The sequence below is a fragment of the Poecilia reticulata genome, chromosome 2, assembly GCF_904066995.2.
Source record: "Poecilia reticulata chromosome 2, P_reticulata-male-v2, whole genome shotgun sequence".
Taxonomy (NCBI): Eukaryota; Metazoa; Chordata; class Actinopteri; order Cyprinodontiformes; family Poeciliidae; genus Poecilia; species Poecilia reticulata.
In genome coordinates this window covers 21,576,764-21,599,793 of record NC_088831.1, presented here as the reverse complement: position 1 = coordinate 21,599,793, position 23,030 = coordinate 21,576,764, and the positions used below count along the sequence as shown (strand labels likewise).

At 41.5% G+C, this 23,030-nt stretch overlaps 1 protein-coding gene across 18 annotated transcripts in view; it reads left to right on the top strand.

Moving 5' to 3' along the window:
- neb (nebulin) overlaps positions 1–23,030 on the top strand; it is a 66,009-nt gene that overhangs the window by 3,389 nt on the left and 39,590 nt on the right. For 17 of the 18 annotated variants that reach the window (XM_081600470.1, XM_081600527.1, XM_081600517.1 and 14 more), the window contains exons 4-63: positions 323–376; positions 3,279–3,386; positions 3,467–3,574; positions 3,697–3,801; positions 3,899–4,003; positions 4,136–4,240; positions 4,759–4,863; positions 5,543–5,647; positions 5,724–5,831; positions 6,883–6,999; positions 7,258–7,359; positions 7,439–7,546; positions 7,651–7,755; positions 7,863–7,961; positions 9,449–9,553; positions 9,647–9,754; positions 9,855–9,968; positions 10,064–10,261; positions 10,365–10,472; positions 10,582–10,680; positions 10,779–10,883; positions 11,295–11,402; positions 11,508–11,819; positions 11,917–12,123; positions 12,231–12,335; positions 12,424–12,531; positions 12,618–12,929; positions 13,033–13,239; positions 13,338–13,442; positions 13,582–13,689; positions 13,798–14,109; positions 14,207–14,413; positions 14,513–14,617; positions 14,708–14,815; positions 14,908–15,219; positions 15,325–15,531; positions 15,649–15,753; positions 15,850–15,957; positions 16,055–16,366; positions 16,448–16,654; positions 16,751–16,855; positions 16,981–17,088; positions 17,183–17,494; positions 17,574–17,777; positions 18,247–18,351; positions 18,462–18,569; positions 18,699–19,010; positions 19,090–19,293; positions 19,395–19,499; positions 19,622–19,729; positions 19,815–20,126; positions 20,251–20,454; positions 20,571–20,675; positions 20,759–20,866; positions 20,996–21,307; positions 21,392–21,595; positions 21,685–21,789; positions 22,235–22,342; positions 22,424–22,735; positions 22,820–23,023. In XM_081600470.1, the coding sequence (XP_081456596.1) occupies positions 323–376; positions 3,279–3,386; positions 3,467–3,574; positions 3,697–3,801; positions 3,899–4,003; positions 4,136–4,240; positions 4,759–4,863; positions 5,543–5,647; positions 5,724–5,831; positions 6,883–6,999; positions 7,258–7,359; positions 7,439–7,546; positions 7,651–7,755; positions 7,863–7,961; positions 9,449–9,553; positions 9,647–9,754; positions 9,855–9,968; positions 10,064–10,261; positions 10,365–10,472; positions 10,582–10,680; positions 10,779–10,883; positions 11,295–11,402; positions 11,508–11,819; positions 11,917–12,123; positions 12,231–12,335; positions 12,424–12,531; positions 12,618–12,929; positions 13,033–13,239; positions 13,338–13,442; positions 13,582–13,689; positions 13,798–14,109; positions 14,207–14,413; positions 14,513–14,617; positions 14,708–14,815; positions 14,908–15,219; positions 15,325–15,531; positions 15,649–15,753; positions 15,850–15,957; positions 16,055–16,366; positions 16,448–16,654; positions 16,751–16,855; positions 16,981–17,088; positions 17,183–17,494; positions 17,574–17,777; positions 18,247–18,351; positions 18,462–18,569; positions 18,699–19,010; positions 19,090–19,293; positions 19,395–19,499; positions 19,622–19,729; positions 19,815–20,126; positions 20,251–20,454; positions 20,571–20,675; positions 20,759–20,866; positions 20,996–21,307; positions 21,392–21,595; positions 21,685–21,789; positions 22,235–22,342; positions 22,424–22,735; positions 22,820–23,023 (9,471 nt within the window). The remainder of the gene's footprint in view (positions 1–322; positions 377–3,278; positions 3,387–3,466; positions 3,575–3,696; positions 3,802–3,898; positions 4,004–4,135; positions 4,241–4,758; positions 4,864–5,542; positions 5,648–5,723; positions 5,832–6,882; positions 7,000–7,257; positions 7,360–7,438; positions 7,547–7,650; positions 7,756–7,862; positions 7,962–9,448; positions 9,554–9,646; positions 9,755–9,854; positions 9,969–10,063; positions 10,262–10,364; positions 10,473–10,581; positions 10,681–10,778; positions 10,884–11,294; positions 11,403–11,507; positions 11,820–11,916; positions 12,124–12,230; positions 12,336–12,423; positions 12,532–12,617; positions 12,930–13,032; positions 13,240–13,337; positions 13,443–13,581; positions 13,690–13,797; positions 14,110–14,206; positions 14,414–14,512; positions 14,618–14,707; positions 14,816–14,907; positions 15,220–15,324; positions 15,532–15,648; positions 15,754–15,849; positions 15,958–16,054; positions 16,367–16,447; positions 16,655–16,750; positions 16,856–16,980; positions 17,089–17,182; positions 17,495–17,573; positions 17,778–18,246; positions 18,352–18,461; positions 18,570–18,698; positions 19,011–19,089; positions 19,294–19,394; positions 19,500–19,621; positions 19,730–19,814; positions 20,127–20,250; positions 20,455–20,570; positions 20,676–20,758; positions 20,867–20,995; positions 21,308–21,391; positions 21,596–21,684; positions 21,790–22,234; positions 22,343–22,423; positions 22,736–22,819; positions 23,024–23,030) is intronic. The other variant, XM_081600465.1, reaches the window with a different exon arrangement.

Sequence of the window (23,030 nt, the reverse complement as noted above, 5' to 3'; positions counted from 1 at the left end):
GACAATATCAACGCATTTAATCCTCTGCTTAATAGAGGCTCAGGTCGACTGCTGCCACAGTGACATCACAGCTTATTTGCAGCCAGAGGGGGTTCTTACTCGTCTGTAGCATTTCCAGGATCAGAATCTCCTGCTATTCCCCCGGCAGATAACATTCAAGAACAAAACCAAACAAAAAACACACTAGTGCCAGTCGCTGTTTAACACCAGAGCTGTGGGAAAAATCAACCTCAACCCACACAAAGTAATCTGCTGTTTCTCCCGTTACTTGTTTTGGTGAGGAATCCAAAAGTCTGTCCTTCGTTTGTAATATGTTGAGCAGATTACAACAACAACAACAACGACGTACTCTGAGCAGCACTCTAAGTCCTCTCAGGTAAAACACCTCCTCCCAAGGTGCACCAGCTCAAGCAGGACAGGAAAAGCTTGTCTGCATGCCTGAATGGAACAAAAACTAAGGTCAAATTTGATCAAGCGTGTTGTTTAACCTTGCTGGGTTTGTATGTTACTTGTAAAGACGATTGTATCATTAGATACAACTTTTTTTTTTTTATTGTTTATGGGTTTTGGTTACTTTTTAGATGAATCAAACGTTGCCTCAGTTACTCATGATCCCCACCGCTTCCTTTAAATTGATTTAAATTGAAGCGTTTCTCATATAAATTTGACTTTTTCAAATTTTCATCAGGAGGCATTCGGTTATGATTTCCTCTTTTCCCGTGAATGTGATTTATCACAGTGCTGCTCTACAAAACAGGAAAGACAATCAAACACAGCAGTCAAATCAGACATTTGTGTCGATCTGTTTACGTCAGAAAATGGCTACTTACCTAATCTTGGCCTTTTCTTTATAACAACTAACGCTGTGAGTAACAAGGCTTGGACTCACGTCTTCACTTCCCAACAACATGGAGGTTCGGTTTATATTGTTTTACTTCACCCTACAACCAGCAGAATAGGAAACTCACACAGAGCTAGTGATGCAGTGCATTCTGTGTACTTTACACTAAAAGTATGCAAAGAAGATGGACAAAAAGAGAGAAGGAAAAGATTCACAAATATGAAGTGAAACAAGGCGAGGCCCTGTTACATGACAAAAAAAACAGATCTGATCTTTATTTTTATTTTTTACAAACTCGTGTGTAGAAATTCATCCTTTTATTTATTTATTTTTGGTATTTTTAATCAAGCTGTTACTCTTCTGTGATTACTACCTGACAACTCGCTGCATGCTTCTTGTCTCCATTTCAAGCTAAACCATCAACAGACAACACATGACATGTACCAGTAGGGAGTTTAATTTTTTAGACTTCCTGCAATTTGTATAAATCAAAATAAACAAAATGTCTCTACATGTTTGCAAACCCCTATCAAACCCCAAGCTACTCATACTCACTGGCTAAAGCAGGGGTCACCAACGTGGTGCCCGCGGGCCCCCTGTCGCCCGCGGGCCCCTTGTCAGTCGCCCGTGGGGCTAGTTCTAAAAATAGCCATTCTCATTAGAGAGCATTGCCAAATAAATTATTTAATATTTTTACATTGAAGTAGTAAAATTTGTTTATATTCAGAATTTTAAAAAAAGCTAATTATAAAAAAAATTTAAAATGTAAATTTTTATGCATAAAACTCTTCTATGGTTAAAGTTCAGAATATGCGCCTGCAGGATGTTATCGGAGGGCAGCAGCGCCTGCTGCTCCCTCTCTGCCTAGCTTAGCCTAGCTTAGAGTAGGAGGAGCTCTTAGGTCTTTTTTTTTAAACTTGAAGTAAAAAAAATAAAATAAAATTTCCGAAATTTTAATTATCGAACCCTCTTTACAATTAAAATTGTGGAGAAAAAAATATATTATGCGTCAAAACATCTTGTACGTAGCGCACATCTGAGTCTGTGGGGGTCAAAGGGCACCCAAAGCTTAAATCTTATTGGTCAGTTTGCTTTTGTTTATTTGGCGGCTCGGTGCTTTTTCTGTAAGCTAAAACTGAATGAGCGGGGTTTGAACCTCCCGTAGTTCTAGAAGTGGTTCGGATTCCGGTTGAGCTTTTTACCGTGTTCGGTTCTGACGGGTCGCCGATTATGAGCTTTTTGATGTTTCCCGAACCGGACAGTTAGCGGGTCACCCGTTAGCTGACATCTGCCGCTCATACTCAGCGTCGCTCTAACACTGTGTGTTAAACAATTTAATCTAGTTGAAACGTTTTCCAAAAGAGTAAAAACTAAGCAAACAATGTTGCTTCACCTTCTCCTCCTCTGCACGTCTGACACCTGAACCTGGATCAACATCCTCCTCTTTCCGTGGATCACAGGTCGGCTCCGCTTCCATGTATTTATTAGTATTTAGCATCGTTTGTGTTAAAAAGGGTTCGCTGCTTTAGTGGTTTAAGTTTGCGCTGGTTTTGTGCGACGCGCACATGATGCGCATTGGAGAGATGCGCACTTACAGGTCACTGTAAGTGGGCACTTACAGTTTTGTGCTACCTTATAATTTGTCGGACATTTTTTTCTCTGCACAATTTGTTAATAATAAAGAGGGATAATAAAAATATACAATAACTTTTCTTTTATTTAAAGGAAAATCTCACAGTGCGTCCAGCAGCTGCAATAATCCAGACTGTCAGTCACTTGTGGGAAATTTAGAATCACACAGAAAAGCTAAGAAAGGGAATCAAACTTAAAACTAAACTAAGAGCTTCTGATCACATAATAGCAATTAACCATAGCTGCCATGGTAATAATTACTGATAACTATTGTGAATAGTCCCTAACATTAATATTATTAGACGGCATGTAATCATATGTATTATTGTTATAAAGGCTGAGCCAAGAAAAGTAGCCCTTCGTGTTGCTCTGGACCTGTGAAGTAGCTCCCAGGCTCAAAAAGGTTGGTGACCCCTGGGCTAAAGGAATGTTTTGTGTTCTCTTAACACTCATTATATCTTCACCCTGCATGATTTTCTAACATATTGATTAAAATGACACAAACTTGCATCCATGTTGGAATAACTGATGCTAAATAAAGTCTTTTGTGAGAATTTCATTTCTTTTCTTTTTTTAGTGAAGGTAAGTAAATAGGGTAATGGCTAAGCTTGTTAGTTTGTTAGCTTGGAAGGATGCTAGCCTCACCTCGCCCCGGTGGATTCCTCCGTCGGTTTATCTCCACCTTTTGCTTCATTTGCTTTGAAAGAGCTCTTTCATTTCCTGGCAGCTCTGTTTGCGACACTAAACAAACCTGTATCCGCCTGTGTGATGAATAAATGGATGTTTTTGCTCTTCCCGTGTACAGTCTGGCTTGCCCACCAGGAAAGTCAGAAGGAAGGCTAAGGTCGATACTTCCAAGTTTATGACTCCGTATCTGGCCCACAGCCAGAAGATGCTGGATCAGTACAGCCACGTAAGGAGCTCGTGACTTTTACCTACTATATTGGTATTTTGCTTTTCAAACTGGACAATTTCATTCTGTATCCTCGGCAGAATAAATACCGCCAAGCTTATGAGCTGTCCAGAGGGGAGCCTCCCGCTTTCACCCCTGACACCCCGGAATTGATTCGCATCAGGAAGGCCCAGGAGCAGCTTAGTGAGGTATCACTAGTACCTGTCGCGCGCTCTAAAGGAACAAAAAGATTGCTGTTTTGGATTTATAAAAAAAAGAAAAAAAAATGAAATATTCACCGAAATGAGTCACGAAAGCCTGTTGCTGACAGGTGAAATACCGCATGGAGGGAAACAAGGCTCGGACAACCAGCTTGTACGGCGGTGACGCCAGAGAGGTGGTCCACGTCAAGCATGTGTCAGATCTGATCAGCAAGGTAAGCAACCTCAATCTTATGTTGGGAGTGTGGACATTTTGAAACAGATTAGCAGGATATCAAATGTTGGCACTGACCTCTGATAATGTTGCTTTAGGTTCTGTACAGACAGAAGTGGGATGAGACGAAGGACAAATACCTGCTGCCTCCCGACGCTCCTGAGCTGGTTCTGGCTGTGAAGAACGCCGCTAACTATAGCAAGGTAAATTCAATCAGGAATTCAACAGTTACAGTTTACTTTTATATATATATATATATATATATATATATATATATATATATATATAGTTTTGCTATTTCTGAAATTTTAAAAAAATGTCTTTTTTGCTTCCAGAGACTTTACACAGAAGTCTGGGACGAGGAGAAGACCATGTACTACCCTTACAGCGACAGCCCTGAGTTGCGCAGGGTAGCCAAGGCTCAGGAGGTCCTCAGTGATGTAAGCCGAATTAGGTTGAATTATAAAACCTCAGGGAATAAATTAAGTTAAAATACAAAAGTTGCAAATAAAACAATAAAATAAAATATCAACTTATCAACTTGACCTCCTCTTACTCCAACGTGCCTATCAGTTGTCCTTGGGGAAGCGACTGAACCCCGTCTTACGTCTGATTGGGTGAATGTACACAATGCTTTACAATAGGTTTCTATTTTATATCCAGAACGGAGCACAGTATGGAAATAATATGATGTACATTGTACATTTATTGTTTGGAAATTCCTCAAACACAAAAATTTTTTAATTTCATCAACATAGCATGTTTTGTTTTTTTTTGGTTAGCAGTTATGTACAAATTAAAAGGATTGCAAATATGAATTTTTCATCCACCGTCACGACTCAAATTTATCATCTCTCTCTATCATTTTCTTTTGTTTCATCAGACTTGCAAATTGAAAAACACTGAACTTGAATCATTTCTTTAAATGAAACCCCTCTTAATGAATTTCCTCCCACAGATTAAATATAAGAAGGGACACGATGAGCGCAAAGCCAAGTACACGTCCTTGCCCGATCCTCCAGAGGTGGAGCTGGCCAAGAGAGTCGCCCATCAGCGCAGTGACGTAAGCACAACTCCGTCCAATCACGTTCTACGATTAAGGAAACGATAATAAAGGGAGGAGCGTTGATGAATTAATCCCTTCCTTCATCTCAGGTTCAGCTATGCCTGTGCATGCATTAACCAGACAGAGAGAATATATTTACAGTGTATGAATAACAAATTTAAAGAGACAGCGTAAGGCTTTCTGTACGATATGTAATGACTGTTTTATTACTATGTAGAGCTCTAATGAGTTCATACGTTAAGAAAAGTTAAATTTACCCCTATAGATGTGGGGGAAGAAATCTCTCTATTTGTGTAGGCGTTGGTATGTGTGACATTAATCGATACCTAAGTCAACACGAATCACTGGTGAGATTATTATTTTTCTTTCAATTCGGCATTACGTGCAAGACTTGTACAACTACAAAAATGGATAAAATCGTCCGCAGTTATGTACCGTTATAGAAACACAGACATCATCCAACCCTGAGCTGCTGCTAGGAATAACCAGCCACCTGCTCTTTAGCATTACTGTCCTCACTGAGCTGCAAGGGACAGGCTAACAATAGCTTCAGAGATTCTTCTGATTCCTCCTGTGTTTTTATTAAACATATGAACGGGCCGCGACACCGTTATATGTCTATCATTGTTACTATAGAGCAACAATTAACTCTGATTTCTTGTTTCACCCCCAACAGCTTAAATACAAGGAAGACTACAATAAAAACGTCAGGGGTCAGTGGTGTGAGACGCCTTACTTTGACGTCGCCATCGCCAGGATGGCAATGGATAATCTCAGCGACGTGAGTGCTGTGATGAATGTCATTATTTCTGCTTTTGTTCCCCTGTGTCTTATTGTTGTGCCACTTCATTTTCCAGAGAAAATACACTCAAGAGTTTGAGAATATCAAAGACCAAATCTACTTCATGCAAACAGACACGCCTGTGTACGACGCATGCAAGAAGGCTCGCATTGCTGCTAGTGAGGTAAGCTCAGAGGAAGGCGTCTGATTGTTTTTCCTGTATTTGTGGAAGACTTGACAGCGAGTTGAGCTCTCCGTCAAAGCCCTGCATGAGTCAGCCGAGTCCAATCTGATGCAGGAACTCTCACAAGCCGATTCACCGCACAGGACCAACATTTCAACTGTTTCCAGCTTTTGAGAGATGAATAAGCAGCTTTCGGCTTGTTCACTCGTAATGTGAACGTGTTGCATATCGTCACTTTCCTAAAATAATAGCCGGAGTTATTTTTTTCTACAAAGATTAATTATGCAAAAAAAAAAAAAAAAAGTTACTTTTGGCAAAAAAATTATTTAGACCATTGTTTTAAAAAGGTGGTGATGATTAAAATGTCATTAAAGCAGCTTTTTATGCTTCAATTAGTAATGGATTTGAGTAAAACCCAAATTTTAAAACAAGATTTAACTAGATTGTATTTCAGACAGTAAAATAGCAATTATCATTAATGTTAGTAACAAATAAAACACAAAAATTAGTAGTTGCAATCTTGGTATCTGATGATTTTATGTTATTTTTTTTTAATCTTGTACATTGACCTGATCAAAAGCAAGAAAAAAAAAATCCAGTAAATTTAGTAGAAATGAATTATATTGTTTGCTGTGCTGTTTTTAATACAGTAATATGATTTTATCTGGTTAGTTATGCTATCTGCTCTGGTAAGGTTTGCCAACAGTGATAATTGGCACCATTTTAGTTTCCACTCTGACTTTTGAAATGTTTTCAGGGAGCTGAATTTACCTTTCTTATAAACGAGGTAAAAGTGTTCTGCAATAAGTGGGGGAGGGGTTAGTTTTGCTCATTGCCGACCAGAGAAAACTCCAATCACTCTGACACTTCTCATTAGAACGACTTTACCCTGAAAGAATGGAAAGAAGGATATTTTATATGCTGTTTAAAACCTTTCTGTGTCTTAGCTAGTTTCAGCAGGCGACTGTTTAACTGGTCAACGTTATCAGCAGCGTAAGTGACCCTCATTACTTGTCTGTTTTCTCTCACATGTGTCTGTTCCTACTTTCAGGTCCAATACAAGAAAGAGTTTGAAAAGACAAAAGCCCAGTGTGACTACAATACACTCCCCGCTACAGAGAATCCGCTCCTGAGACAGCTCAGATACGCCGGCACCATCCTTAGTGATGTGGGTCCTATTCAGTTTCTTATTTGTTTTATCGTAAATATAGTCCAGTGTTTGTTTTCTTTTGCGTTTAAAATGTTGCGAAATTTTGATATTTACTGTTATTTTCTCTTATTAGTCACTGAAACAGCCAGGTTGTTTATTTTCTAACCAGTTTCTGAAACACATTAACTTATCTTTTAATTATTTATGTTGCCATTATATATATATATTTAATTTTTTTGTTCAATATTTATCTTCTTTTTCTCGTTTCTTTAACAGAAAGTATATAAGGCCAGCTATGAGAAGTCCAGGGGTTTCAGCATCAACTACTGTGACACACCAAAGTTTCAGATGGACTCAGTGCTTAAAAAGTTCTCTGATGTAAGAACCTCGTGGTTTATCAAAGAAACATTCCTCTTTTTCACTTTAATGCACTAATTTGTCTACTGTAACATTTTAGATGCGTTACAAAGAGAAATATGACAGAGAGGTAAAGGGACATTATATCGGCAGCTATGAAGACCTCTACATGGTTCATTGCCAGAAAGTTGAGGAATTTAAGAACGAGGTACGTGTGTGAACACTTTTTACACTCAAAATCATTATGTTGAGGTAAGATTTTTTTTTGTCTCGTTGAAAGCAACAATTTCTAATTGCATATTTTCCCCCCAGCAATTATATAAAGCGGAATATGAAGACATAAAAACGAGATGCTTCTTCCCTCAAACGGTCACACCTGAGTACGAGGCTACGAAGAAGCTTCAGCAGTGCAGTGACGTAAGTAGTTTTCTCCAGTAAAGTACGTTCAAGCTCTCATTAAGATTCCTTTCTGTCAATATCTATAGTTGTATGCATGACACGTTTTCTTCTTCGGTGGTTTTTAGAAAACTTACCGGCAACATCCCGACAAAGTGAAGTTTACACAAGTGGCTGATTCGCCGGTCCTCATCCAAGCCAGCATCAACGCCAAGCAGCTAAGTGACGTATGTGACATTTGAAACCATTTCAGTTTAACTTATATCAAAGCAGAGATCCTTTTTAGTGAGGCATTTGTACAGCAAAACATTTTAAATAATTTTTTTAAAACCACAAACAGGTGAACCGTCAAGATATATTTTCTCTGTTAAAACCAGGATCAAATTGATGTATAGAGGTTTGAGTATTTATGTACAACCCGATTAATGTTTGTTCTTGTGGTCATTAACAAGCATCTAGCGATGCGGAGCAGATGTATGACCACATTTTAACTGGTTGGTTTCTAGCAGAACCCCTTTTTTTGAAGCCTAGTCCAAGTTTTAACCATCTAGTTGTTGATTTGAAGTGAAGCTGCAGAATTTCCTTCTTTGTGTGAGGCGCCAGTACAAACCCTCAGCAGCTACCGTTCTTGATAGTGACCGTTTTCTTTGGTAGTCAAAGTGATTGTTTACTTTGAACATATTTCTTTAAATTGTAGCCAAACAGCTGCATCTTTGTCACATCTAACCATAAAATATTCTCATAGAAGCCATTTTGTTTGTCCATGTAGGCAGCTGCAAATTTCAGTCAAGATCAAAAATGCTGACTTTGCTACCCAATCCTGCTCGGTAATCAAGAATGAGTGGTCGACGTGCAACTTTCTAAGCCACATTCAACCGGATATTAGTATTTATTTCAGTCTACATATTTAGGTTTGACCACTTTAAGTAAATACGCAAGAAAATAGACTTGTGCGTCTAACTTCTGTTTGTATTACATGTTAAGGGGCCGACTATGTTTCAGATGGATCAATAAAGTCTCAGAATTAACAAGACATTAATAGACATTATATTTAAACTTCCACCTGGACAGTGTTGCGATCTCCTCTTCACATACACATAAATAATCACAAATAAATGTGATTATTTAAAAGTTCACTTATTTATGTCACTCAATTTACCAAGTGAAACACATCATTTAGATTACATTAATGTTTATAATGTTACATTAGACCAGTAACAAAGTAAAGAAAAAAATACAGAAAGGTGTGTTTATTAGCTGCCCACAGGTTATTATCAAAATGTAAATTTAATCTGACAAACGAGCCTAATCGAGATGGATATTCTAATTTACTGATATGTAACCTGCCAGGTGGTTTAAAAACATTTATTTACTGTTTAATTAGTGACCAAATGTTTTCAAGTCATCTGCTGGGGCCTCAGATCAAACTCTCCTGCTAAAGCGGATCGCCGTTAACTGTATCCAATCATCCGTGTAGCCCAGATGTCTTTCTATGGGCTCCATGGAAACTGGAGAGCCGTTTCTCTGCAGTATAAATAGAAACAAGCATTCACTTGGCCCAGAATAAAATCTGTCATCAGATAGGGCCTTGGCAAGGAGGAAAGAGCCGGAGCAGCCGCAGTCAGCATACTGCTGCCCTCTACAGACAGGAAACTGTAGGACGATTGGTCCGAGCAGAACAGAGGGTTTTAATCGAATGCTTTTTCTCTCGCAGTTGAACTACAAGGAAAAGTTTGAGAAAACAAAGTTCAAGTACAGCCTCCCCCCGGACTACCCCTTCTTCATCCAGTCCAGAGTTAACGCCTACAACCTGAGCGAAGTGAGTAAAATTCAAATCCGTCTCTAAAACTGAATCGCTTTTTAAATCGATTGAGTGTTTGGATTTGTGAGCGGCTGCTTATTGTCGTTGCAGAGCTGCTATAAGTACGACTGGGAGAAAACCAAAGCAAAGAAGTTTGAAATCAAGGGTGACGCCATCCCAATCCTGGCCGCCCGTGCTCACACAAACATTGCCAGCGACGTAAGTGCCTGCCCTCATAAATGTCTGCGTTGTTGTTTTCAGTTTTATTTTATTTTTTTTATTATCATTTTATTGCCGCACTTCTGCTTTGTCCCTGCAGGTTAAGTACAAAAAGGAGTACGAGAAGAACAGGGGACACATGGTTGGAGCCCTCAGCATTAATGACGACCCCAAGATCTTGCACTCGGTTCATGTTGCCAAAATCCAAAGTGATGTGAGTTGTCAGGGTCAAATCAATCAAATCGAGTTCATTATTGGCGAGAAAAGAAAAAGAAATACTCGAACCAAATCTCACCGATTTATCCACAGCGCGAATATAAGAAGAACTATGAAAAAATCAAGACCAAGTACCACACACCACTGGATATGATATCAGTCACCCTGGCCAAGAAGTCCCAGGCAATCGCCAGCATGGCAGGCTATAGGAAGATCAGCCCCAACTACTTCCTGCCTTACGACAGCGTGCTGCTGGACACGGCCAAGAAAGCCAACGCCATCCAGAGTGACGTAAGCAGACAAGATTTTACAAGATGGTTCACATTTTGTTTATGTTCCAATGTGAAGATATTTCTTTTTACTGACATCCTTATTTTTATTTTTTCCATCAAAGAATGAGTATAAAGCTGAGTACAACAGCTACGTCAAAGGAACCCCATGGGTCCCGTATGGCTCCCTGGATGTAGAAAAGGCAAAGAAAGCTGCTGAGATTCTCAACGAGGTACGAGTGAGAAGCAGTGTTTGCTAAAGTATGTTTGCTAAAGCAATCATATCTGATCCCTGGAGAAAGGTTTAATGTCTTTATTTTACACCTCCTTTTGTCCTTGTAGAGAAAATACCGACAGGCCCCAGACGCGATTCCATTCACAGCCATAGACGACCATCCCATCACGCTGCAGGCTAAAGTCAACCAGCTTCAGAGGAGTGATGTGAGTCCACCGCCCAGTGAACTCTGAATTATTTTGGCTTTTTTTTTAGTATATTTCTTTATGTCTGTGCGTGTTCTTACTGCCTTTTATCCACACAGCTGTTCTACAAGAGAGGTCTTGAGAAAATCCATCAAAAGTACTCTTTGCCTCCTGATACTCCAGAGTTCCTCCAAGCCAAGTGTAATGCCTACAACATCAGCAAGGTAGTGCAATACATCCATCCATCTATACATGTCTGCACTGGCTTGGCACTGTATGGCTACTGGGGGAGCTGAAGCCTTTCTCCAGGGGTCATTGGGCGAAGGTACGCAGGGTGCCAGTTCCAAGAGATGCACACGCTTCTTTTTTTGGACTGTCCAAAACCTGTGGAAGAAAGCTGGAGTATAGAGGACATGCAAATGCCATGCAGTAAGATCCCAGGCCGGGATTTAAACCCAGGACCTTCTTGCTGCAAGGCAACAGGGCCAAGAACTGCTCCACTATCCAGGCTGCATACAAAACCCTTATACTTTAAAATACATGTAGCCTAATACATAACTCCAAAAAAAAGTTATTTTTTGTGTAACAGTGTATAATTGCTTTTGTCGTTATTAATTTGAATGTTATCATTTCAGAACTACTACAAGTACGCCTGGGAAGAGCTGATCGCCAAAGGTTATGACCTGAAGCCCGATGCAATCCCGGTTGTTGCTGCCAAAGCAGCCAGACACGCTGTCAGCAATGTAAGTCTTCTAAAGTGGCATTTCATACACCGTACACTGAATGGGCTGACTTTTTGTGCTACATCACGCAACTTCCCACAATCCAGTTTATGCTTGTACACCCAGGTCCAGTACAAAAAGGCCTATGAGAAGGCCAGAGGCCACCATGTTGGCTTCCGCAGCATCCAGGACGATCCGCTCCTGGTCCACTACATGAAAGTTGCTAAGATACAGAGCGACAAGCTATACAAGCAGGACTACCACAAGGCCAAACTGAAGTACCACTCTCCAGTGGACATGCTGAGTGTGGCCCATGCTAAGCATGCCACAGCCGTGCAGACATTTGCCGGCTACAAGCAGCACCATCACAATTACTTTCTTCTGCCTGACGCAATGAACCTTCAGCTCGCTCGCACCATGAACTACAACGTCAGCGATGTAAGTGGTTTCTTTTGGGAATATTTGCAATACAGCATCTAGTGAAATGGTTCTCTTTAATCACTCTAACAATTCTCTGCTTTGTCATGTTTGGCAGAACTACTATAAAATGGATTATGAGACTTCGGTGAAAGGAATTGGCTGGGTTCCAATTGGCTCCCTGGATGTAGAGAAGGCAAAGGCGGCGGCAGCGGCTCTAGATGAGAAAAAGTACAGACAGCACCCTTCCACAATCAAATTCACCAGCGTTACGGACTCAATGAACATGGAGCTGGCCAAAGCAAATGCCAAGATCATGAATGTGGTGAGGAGTTAAAAATGGGAACTCTTTGCATGCAGTCACTCTGTGACTTCTTTTTTTTGTTTTCATAAGATGAACATAAATCAAACTCTTCATTCACAACAATGCAGAAAGATTATAAAGCCAGTGGGGAGAAGTTCATGCACACTTACCATCTCCCAGCCGACACCCCTGAACTGATGCAAGCCAGGTACAATGCTGTAAACATCAGCCAGGTCAGTGTCACCGGCTTTCAATCAATACGATGTACAGAAATGAAAGTGTTGCTATGTTTGTAATGTTCTGAATTGTGCTTTTGTGCAGAACTTTTACACCTACGCCCATCGCCAAGATATCCTCAAGGGACATCACGTGAAGGAAGATGCTATTCCCGTTTTAGCTGCCAAATCTTCAAGAGACATTGCCAGTAATGTACGTTTCTCATTACATTCACGTTTAAATGCCAAGGCGTTTAGCGTTACAGTGACGTCACTAATAAATACTGTGCTTTTCTGCAGTACAAATATAAGCTGGCTTACGAGAAGGCCAGAGGCCACCATGTTGGCTTCCGCAGCCTGCAGGACGACCCCCTTCTGGTGCACTATATGCAAGTGGCGAAAATGCAGAGCGACAAGAACTACAAGAAGGACTACCACAAGGCCAAGCTGAAGTACCACACCCCGGTGGACATGCTGAGCGTGGTCCAAGCCAAGCAGGCCTCCACCGTTCAGACCATGACTGGATACAGGAAGGTCCCACACAGCTTCCTCCTGCTGCCTGACAACATGCACCTGCAGCTGTGCCGCAACATGATGGAGATTCAGAGTGACGTATGTTCTCATCGGCGTAACATCACACAGTGTTTTTAGCACAGTATATCACATCTTATGCTCCTATGTGTTATGCTTTTGTTTCTTTGTTTTTAATCCACAGAATGTCTACAAATCGGAGTACAACAACTACTTCAAAGGTATCGGCTGGGTACCGATCGGTTCTTTGGATGTTGAGAAAGCCAAGACAGCCAAAGCTGCACTGGATGACAGAGGTTACCGCCAGCATCCCAGCTCCTTCAAGCACACCAGCAAGACCGACGACATGAACATGTCTCTGGCTTTGGTCAACTCAAAGCTAATGGACAAAGTAGGAACCATTTGTCGATCATTCCAGTTCGTCCAAAACACGAACAAATTAATGTTTTTTTTCTTTTAACACAACATATATCATTTTCTACTATGTAGACTGCGTACAAAGCGTCTGGTGAAAAATTCATGCACACCTATCATCTGCCAGCTGACAGCCCGGAGTTCCTCCAGGCTAAATTCAACGCCCAAACCATCAGCGAGGTTAGAGCTAAAGATTTTACTTACAGGGTTCCTATATCCTGTCGAAAAGGGATTTGTTTTATATTTTCTTCACAGTTGGAAAATGCAAAAAAAAAAAAAAAATCATTCATCCATACATCCATTCTGTTGATTTTCACAGAGTCTCTACAAGCAGCAATGGGTGCAAGACATTGCCAAGGGATACGACATGAAGCCTGATGCTATTCCCATTCTCCATGCCAAGCACGGCAGACATATTGCCAGCAATGTATGTATTTTCTGTAGTAACTTATCATATAACGACAACAATCGGATTCTATTAAAATGCATTCAACAACACTTTGCATGTCACTTTAAAAAACTTTTTTTTATTTAGGTCCAGTACAAGAAAGAGTATGAGAAGGCCAGAGGCCACCATGTTGGCTTCCGCAGCCTCCAGGACGACCCTCTGCTGGTTCACTACATGGAGGTTGCTAGGATACAGAGTGACAAGAACTACAAGAAGGACTACCACAAGGCCAAGCTGAAGTACCACACCCCGGTGGACATGCTGAGTGTGGTCCAAGCCAAGCAGGCCTCCGCCGTTCAGACCATGACTGGATACAGGAAGATTCCTCACAGCCACCTGCTTCTGCCCGACAACATGCACCTGCAGCTGTGCAGACATATGAATGTCCTGTCCAGTGATGTTAGTGTCATTTTTTATTACATTATTTTTTTTTGTGAGATGTACCATTTTAAATTTCAAAACAGATGAGTGTTATGAGTTGTCTCGTTGTTTTTAGGTCAATTACAAATCTGAATGGAACGAATTCATCAGAGGCATCGGATGGGTACCGATCGGGTCCCTTGGAGTTGAAACTGCTAAAGTTGGGGGTGAGATCCAGAGCGACAGGAAGTACAGGCAGCATCCGTCTAACTTTAAATTCAGCAAGCTGATGGACTCCATGGACTTGGCCCTGGCTACTGCCAACAATCAGATCATGAACAAGGTGCAGCTTAACTAAAATTTGTGTGACAAAATGTGTCAGTGAGCTTTTTCCAAAAATGTTTCTTTTATTCCTGTGTTTATTTATTTTTTTTATTTCCAGAAAGCATACACCTCTGCTTGGGATAAAGACAAACTGACCATCCACATCATGCCAGATTCTCCTGAAATTGTCCTGGCCAAGGCAAATGCTCAGACCATGAGCAATGTAAGCCATTCATTTACACAACAAATCGATATGTACTAGATGAGAGATTGCTTTTCGTAAACAACCTTATGTTCATGTCTTTTTCATTAGAAACTGTACAAAGCCGGCGTAGTGGAGATGGCCAATAAGGGCTACAATCTCAAAGCTGACGCCATTGCCATCGTGGCTGCCAAGTCTGGTACCACTATTGCCAGCAATGTAAGATAGACACAGACTAGAGGACCAACTCAGAAATGTAGTTTTCTAAAAACATTCATATGTTATAAACAAATCTCTATCCAATCTTACAGTACAAGTACAAGTTGGCCTACGAGAAGGCCAGAGGCCACCATGTTGGCTTCCGCAGCATCCAGGACGATCCGCTCCTGGTCCACTACATGCAAGTGGCGAAAATGCAGAGCGACAAGAACTACAAGAAGGACTACCACAAGGCCAAGCTGAAGTACCACACCCCGGTGGACATGTGGAGCGTGGTTCAGGCCAAGCAGGCCTCCGCTGCTCAGACATTGATTGGGTACAGACAGATCCAGCACACCAACGCTCTCCTTCCCGACGCCATGGGCCTGGAGCTCGCTCGCAACATGAACTTCAATTCGAGCGACGTGGGTCTGCAATTCAAACATGCTTACCGTGTTTGGATTGAAAGAAAATAGCACGAGAAATAGGATTTAAGCCCTTGTTTGCTGACGAGTTGTGTTTGTTTGCAGTGGAACTACAAGGCTGAATGGAACAACTACTTCAGAGGTATCGGATGGGTCCCCATTGGCTCACTTTCAGTCGAAACGGCTAAAATTGGCGGCGAGATCCTGAGCGAGCACAAGTACAGGCAGCATCCGTCCAACTTCAAGTTTAAGAAATTAATGGATTCCATGGACGTGGTTCTGGCTACGGCCAACAACCAGATCATGAACAAGGTGTCACTTTTTCTTTTTTTACCTGTACTCCGACGTTCAAGGCAGAAAAAAATCTTACTGTCATACTTTTCTCAATAACAATTATTTATGAGTGTTTTTTTATGTCTTTGTTTGCAGAAAGCATACACTGAAGCATGGGAAAAAGACAAACTGAAAGTTCATGTCATGCCAGATTCTCCAGAGATTGTCTTGGCAAAGGCTAACGCCCTCACAATGAGCAATGTAGGAGAACTCACTATTTGACAATAACAATGTATTTTTGTTATGTATTTTACCTCAACACATTGTTTTTCTGCACACTGAATTGTATTTTTACAGAAATTGTACAAAGCCGGAGTGGTGGAGATGGCAAATAAAGGCTACAACCTCAAAGCTGACGCCATTGCCATCTTGGCTGCCAAGTCTGGTACCACCATTGCCAGTAATGTAAGCTGTCAAAACATTCCTCTGTAACCCCAAAATGCATATGTAGATATCTCTGTGGGGGCTGTGTGAATAAGAAAGTGTGTTTTCACCATCACAGTACAAGTACAAGTTGGCCTACGAGAAGGCCAGAGGCCACCATGTTGGCTTTCGCAGCATCCAGGACGATCCGCTCCTGGTCCACTACATGCAAGTGGCAAAGGTACAGAGTGACAAGCTTTACAAACAGGACTACCACAAGTCCAAGCTGAAGTACCACTCTCCAGTGGACATGTGGAGCGTGGTTCAGGCCAAGCAGGCCTCTGCTGCTCAGACATTGATCGGGTACAGACAGATCCAGCACACCAACGCTCTCCTTCCCGACGCCATGGGCCTGGAGCTCGCTCGCAATATGCAGTTTATTGCCAGTGACGTATGTAGAAAGTAATACGTAGTTAATTGTGTTGTATGTTCTGGTGGTACAACGGATTCTTCTGTGTTTGTTTAACTCCAGAATGAGTACAAGAAGGAGTACGAGAGCTACTTTAAGGGAATAGGATGGGTTCCTATCGGGTCACTTGATGTTGAGAAAGCCAAAACAGCCGGGCAGGTTTTCAGTGAAAAGCAATACAGGAAGCATCCCAGCAACTTTAAATTCACCAAAGATATGCACTCTATGGACCTGGTTCTGGCCACTGCCAACAACCAAATCATGGATAGGGTACTTTTTAAAACTTTTCACAAATTCAACATCCTTTCAAATTCATATGGCAGCAAATTCACTTTTCTAAAGTGGATTTTTTTCCCCCCGTTTTAGAAATCCTACACAAGCGCTTGGGATAAAGACAAAACTAGCATCCATATCATGCCAGATGCAATGGACGTTGTTCTAGCCAGGGACAACAAGAAAAACTACAGTGAGGTATTAACCAAATTTACTACACTTCTTATCTTACCTTTTGTTACAAGCGATAGATGCAATCTGACCAGAAATACAAATAAAAACACATTAAACTGTCAGTACAACTGTTCATTCTCGCTTTGCAGAAACTGTACAAACTGGACAACGAACTGGCCAAGAAGAAGGGCCACAACCTTCGTGCTGATGCCATTGCAGTTCAGGCTGCCAAAGCCTCCACTGTTATCGCAAGTGATGTAAGTGTTTGTGTTTTTATGTTACACGTCTTGTTTTGTTCCGTCACTAGAGTGTAGGAACTAAAACCAGAATCTCCATCTGTTCCCGGCGCAGTACAAGTATAAGACCGGATACCGTAAGCAGGTTGGTCACCACATCGGTGCCCGCTGCATCCAGGATGACCCTCTGCTCATGCTGGCTCTGAACTCGGCCAAGATCGCCAGCGACGCTCTGTACAAGAAGGACTTCAACAAGTCCAAGACCAAGTTCAACCTGCCTGTGGACATGCTGGCCTTTGAGCTGGCCAAGAAGAACCAGATTCAGGTCAATCATGCCAATTACATCACGCGTCTGCACAACTGGACTTGTCTGCCGGATGCAAACGACGTGGTCCAGGCCAGGCATGCGTATGACATACAGAGCGATGTAAGTATCAATACTTAAATTTTCCTTTCTTGTTTCTTTTAATTGATGACACCATAACATAACCTTTTCTTTTTCTCAGAATGTCTACAAGGAGGATTTGAAGATGTTGCAGGGTGTCGGCTGGGTGCCAATAGGTTCACTGGATGTTGAAAAGGCTAAAACTGCTGGTCAGATCCTGAGTGAAAAGAGTTATCGCCAGCATCCGAGCAACTACAAATTCAAGATCACTACTGAGGACATGCCAATGGTGCTGGCTAAGGCTAATAATCAGATCATTAACAAGGTATAAAGCAACATATTTTGCCTGTACTGTTTTTAACCACAATAGGGAAGATAGATAACGACATCCGATGGAAAGAAATAGCAAGATAAATTTTTCAGATTAATAGGAAGCCTTTTTTTTTTTTTTACAGCAAATGAAAGCAAAATAGTTTATTTTTAATGTAACCTTTTAATGTGGTAAATGTAATGAGTTCATCTGCCTCAGAAGAAAATTTCTGTAACTTAAAATAATGCATGTGTCATCTGCGTAAAGGCAAGTGTTTTGACGGATTATCTCAAGTCTTTTTACATCAAATAGTTTTTATTTATTTATTTTACTTTTGCTTGAGCAACAACTGAATTGAGTTTAACTCAGTTAATCTGAGCTAAACTACACCGCTGTTCTGCAGAGTTTTAACTTAATTATGAAGTCAATTATTTTTTTGAAAAGCAGCTTTTGTCCGTATTAAATTAATCTAAAAACTTTACAGAAAGCTTATACTGAAGCCTGGGACAAAGACAAGACCACCATCCATGTGATGCCTGATGCCATGGACATTCTTCTGGCCAAAGCAAACAAAGTCATCTACAGCGAGGTGAGTCATTGTACATGCAATCATAACGTTATGCTCTAAATTTTGAAGTATTTGTTTTATATATTTTAAAAAAAGATACCTACAAATATCACTGTTGCTTGTTTATGCAGAAATCGTACAAGCAGGCAAACGAAGAGGCAAAGAAGAAGGGATATGACCTCCGAAATGACGCCATTTCCATTATTGCAGCAAAAGCCTCCAGGGATATTGCAAGTGATGTAAGATCATTTAATTATCACTCATTACCAGCTTTTTGATGTTGGAACGACATTCCTTAAGCCTTTCAACATAAGTAATATATTTTTCTGATTTTGTTCAATCTACAATGTTTTGCTCTTTATTTGCAGTACAAGTACAAGACCGGATACCGTAAGCAGGTTGGTCACCACATCGGCGCCCGCAGCGTTCAGGACGACCCTCTGCTCATGCTGGCTCTGAACTCGGCCAAGATCGCCAGCGACGCTCTGTACAAGAAGGACTTCAACAAGTCCAAGACCAAGTTCAACCTGCCTGTGGACATGTTGATTCTTGAATTGGCCAAGAAATGCCAGGTCCAGGTCAACGACTTCAACTACAGGACTCACCTGCACCAGTGGACTTGTCTTCCAGACTCCAACGACGTCGTTCAGGCCAGGCATGCATACGACCTACAGAGTGATGTAAGTATGAGTCTACTTAATTTGCATAGACAGACCAACTAAGCGAAGTATTTAAACACCACTTCTTTTTATTGTCCAGGCCGTCTACAAGGAGGACTTGAGGATGTTGCAGGGTGTCGGCTGGGTGCCAATAGGTTCACTGGATGTTGAAAAGGCTAAAGTTGCTGGTCAGATCCTGAGTGAAAAGAGTTATCGCCAGCACCCGAGCAACTACAAATTCAAGATCACTACTGAGGACATGCCAATGGTGCTGGCTAAGGCTAATAATCAGATCATGAACAAGGTGTGTTGTCATCACGTTTTTTGAGACAAGACATTCATCAAAGTGTCTGTCCTCTGTCATTGCAATATAACTTCCCCTCTCATATTTCCTCAAACCTGCAGAAAGCCTACAATGAAGCCTGGGACAATGAGAAGACAAAGATCCACATCATGCCGGATGCCATGGACGTCCTTCTTGCTAAATCAAACAGTTATTATTACAGCTTGGTAAGTCTGATTAAAACACTGAATTAACTTCAACCTAGTGATTCTGAGTTAAAATTATAAAGGTTTGATTAATAAAAGCTGGTAAAATTAATTTCAATTGAATGTGTTTTGATTATTTTTAGAAAAATTACAAACAAGACAATGAAGATGCTAAGAAGAAGGGCTACAACCTGCGTGCTGATGCCATATCCATCATCGCAGCCAAGACATCCAGGGACATTGCCAGTGATGTAAGCTGCCATAATTACTTACAATATACTGCTCCGAATGTGTCATCTTATATCTTAGTAATGTTTTTGTTCTACTTTCCACTAGTACAAGTACAAGACCGGATACCGTAAGCAGGTCGGTCACCACATCGGCGCCCGCAGCGTCCAGGACGACCCTCTGCTCATGCTGGCTCTGAACTCGGCCAAGATTGCCAGCGACGTTCTGTACAAAAAGGACTTCAACAAGTCCAAGACCAAGTTCAACCTGCCTGTGGACATGCTGAACCTTGAACTGGCTAAGAAATGTCAGGTCCAGGTCAACGACTTCAACTACAGGACTCACCTGCACCAGTGGACCTGTCTTCCAGACTCCAGCGACGTGGTTCAGGCCAGGCATGCATACGACCTACAGAGTGATGTGAGTATGAGTCTCCATTTCCTCTGTGGTAGATAATTTTGTTTTAAATTCATACCTGTTTTGTTTATTATTGAAGTGACTGCTTAATACCTGATTTCTGTTTGTTTGTTTGTTTTTTGTCCAGGCTGTGTATAAGGAGGATCTGAGATTGATGCAGGGTATTGGATGGGTCCCGATAGGTTCCCTGGATGTTGAGAAGGCGAAGAAAGCTAATGAGATTCTAAGTGAAAGGACCTATCGTCAACACCCGAGCACGTTCAGATTCAAGAGCACTACTGAGGATATGCCCCTGGCACTAGCAAAGGCCAATGCTCAAGTTATGAACAAGGTCAGAAACAAAACTATTCTCTTTAGCTATTAATTAAGAAATCACAATAAATCATATGTTACGTAAAATTCGCTTGTTTGTTGATCTCTCATGATTGTTGGTTTCTGCGATCACAGAAAGCTTACATCGAAGCCTGGGAGAATGAAAAGACAAAGATCCACGTCATGCCTGATGCTATGGACGTTCTTCTGGCCAAAGCAAACAATGTCATCTATAGTGTGGTATGTTCAAGCTAAACAGACGGTGCGAACAAGTTCTGGCTTTACGTTTACGTTGTAGAAACATCTCCCTTTTCTGTTTACAGAAAAAATACAAACAGGCGAATGAAGATTCCAAAAAGAAAGGCTACGACCTGCGCGGTGACGCCATTTCCATTATTGCAGCCAAAGCATCCAGAGACATTGCCAGCGATGTAAGTTACTCTTAAACGACAAGTATTTGGAAAATAAATAATTTTTTAAATCAAAACTTCTTATTAAAAATCAAACCCCGGTTACTGGGTTTGATTGGTAACTATGACGCTGTTTCCCTTTTTGTCTAGTACAAGTATAAGACCGGATACCGTAAGCAGGTCGGTCACCACATCGGCGCCCGCAGCGTCCAGGACGACCCTCTGCTCATGCTGGCTCTGAACTCGGCCAAGATCGCCAGCGACGCTCTGTACAAGAAGGACTTCAACAAGTCCAAGACCAAGTTCAACCTGCCTGTGGACATGTTGAACCTTGAACTGGCTAAGAAATGCCAGATCCAGGTCAACGACTTCAACTACAGGACTCACCTGCACCAGTGGACTTGTCTTCCAGACTCCAACGATGTCGTCCAGGCCAGACTTGCGTACGACCTGCAGAGTGACGTATGTGGTACTTGTAATTGCCCTCATTCATGTATCTCATTTCATTATGCAAATTCTGCAAACTGTGCCTGCTGTGTTTTCCAGGCCGTCTACAAAGCCGACCTGAAGTGGCTCCAGGGTCTGGGCTGGGTCCCCATTGGTTCCCTGGATGTGGAGAAAGCCAAGAAAGCTGCAGAGGTTCTGAGTGACAGGAAGTACCGCCAGCACCCCAGCACAGTAAAATTCACCAGTCCCATCGATGCCATGAACATTGTGCTGGCAAAGAACAATGCAACGACAATGAACAAGGTAAACCTGACCTTCATGTGGATTCGTACCACCATTTATGGTTTCATTGTTGCTCACAACGATGCTAATGTTGTGTGCTATGCTGCTAGCGCCTCTACACTGAGGCATGGGAGAACGAAAAGATCAAGCTGCACATCCAACCTGACACTCCTGAAATTGTCCTCTCTCAACAAAATGCCATCAATATGAGCAAGGTTAGTATAATCTCTTTTACAAATAATAAAAACAATCTGCAAATCTTTCCTTGAATTCCATAAATATTTGCAGAACTATTTCTTTCTTTGATAATCAGTTATATGTTTGCCGTAATTTCTAATCTCGTCTCTTCCAGTTGTGTTTACCAATTTAGTTTACATTGTCTTGAGATACTGCTCAGATACAGCTGTTGCACCAGAGTCTATAGACATGGTTACATTGCTAAATTAAGGCCCAGATACTAAATAAACAATACAGCATGTACTTTAGTGACATAAGTAAAAGTAGTATCAATATTTATAGAGTTATATGCAACAAAACTCATATAAAACCACATATGAGTGTATATGTGGTAAATAAAATAAACAGAAGGGGTGTGTTAATGTCATATTAAATTATTTCTTAACAAATGTATTTTTCTTTATTTTTTTTATTTTTCTACAGAAACTGTACAAACAAGGCTTTGAGGAAACCATCAGAAAAGGCTACTTCCTTCCTCCAGACGCAGTTTCTGTCAAGGCTGCTAAGACCTCCAGGGAGATCATCAGTGATGTAAGTCCCACACACTGTAGTGTCCATTTGAGATGTTAAAAGCAACGGTTGTATGACTTTTTTTTCTTCCGCTTCCATCAGTACAAGTACAAGACTGGATACCGTAAGCAGGTCGGTCACCACATCGGTGCCCGCTGCGTCCAGGATGACCCGCTCATCATGCTGGCTCTGAACTCGGCCAAGATCGCCAGCGACGCTCTGTACAAGAAGGACTTCAACAAGTCCAAGACCAAGTTCAACCTCCCAGTGGACATGTTGAACCTTGAACTGGCTAAGAAATGCCAGGTCCAGGTCAACGACTTCAACTACAGGACTCACCTGCACCAGTGGACTTGTCTTCCAGACTCCAACGACGTGGTTCAGGCCAGGAAGGCCTACGACCTCCAGAGTGACGTGAGCACCTATGTCACATGTTCAGTTTATTACGTCGTGCAGCTGTCTTTACGTACTTTCTAAGACTCTGACTGTCTCATTCAGGCTGTGTACAAAGCTGACATGGATGAAGTGATCGGTGTTGGATGGGTGCCGATCGGTTCGCTGGATGTGGTGAAAGCCAAGAATGCCTCCAAGATTCTCAGCGACCGTCTCTACAGGCAGAAACCAGACACATTTAAATACAAAACCGATATGACTGCCATGCCCTTGGTCTTAGCCAAAACAAATGCAGAGACCATCAATAAGGTAAAGA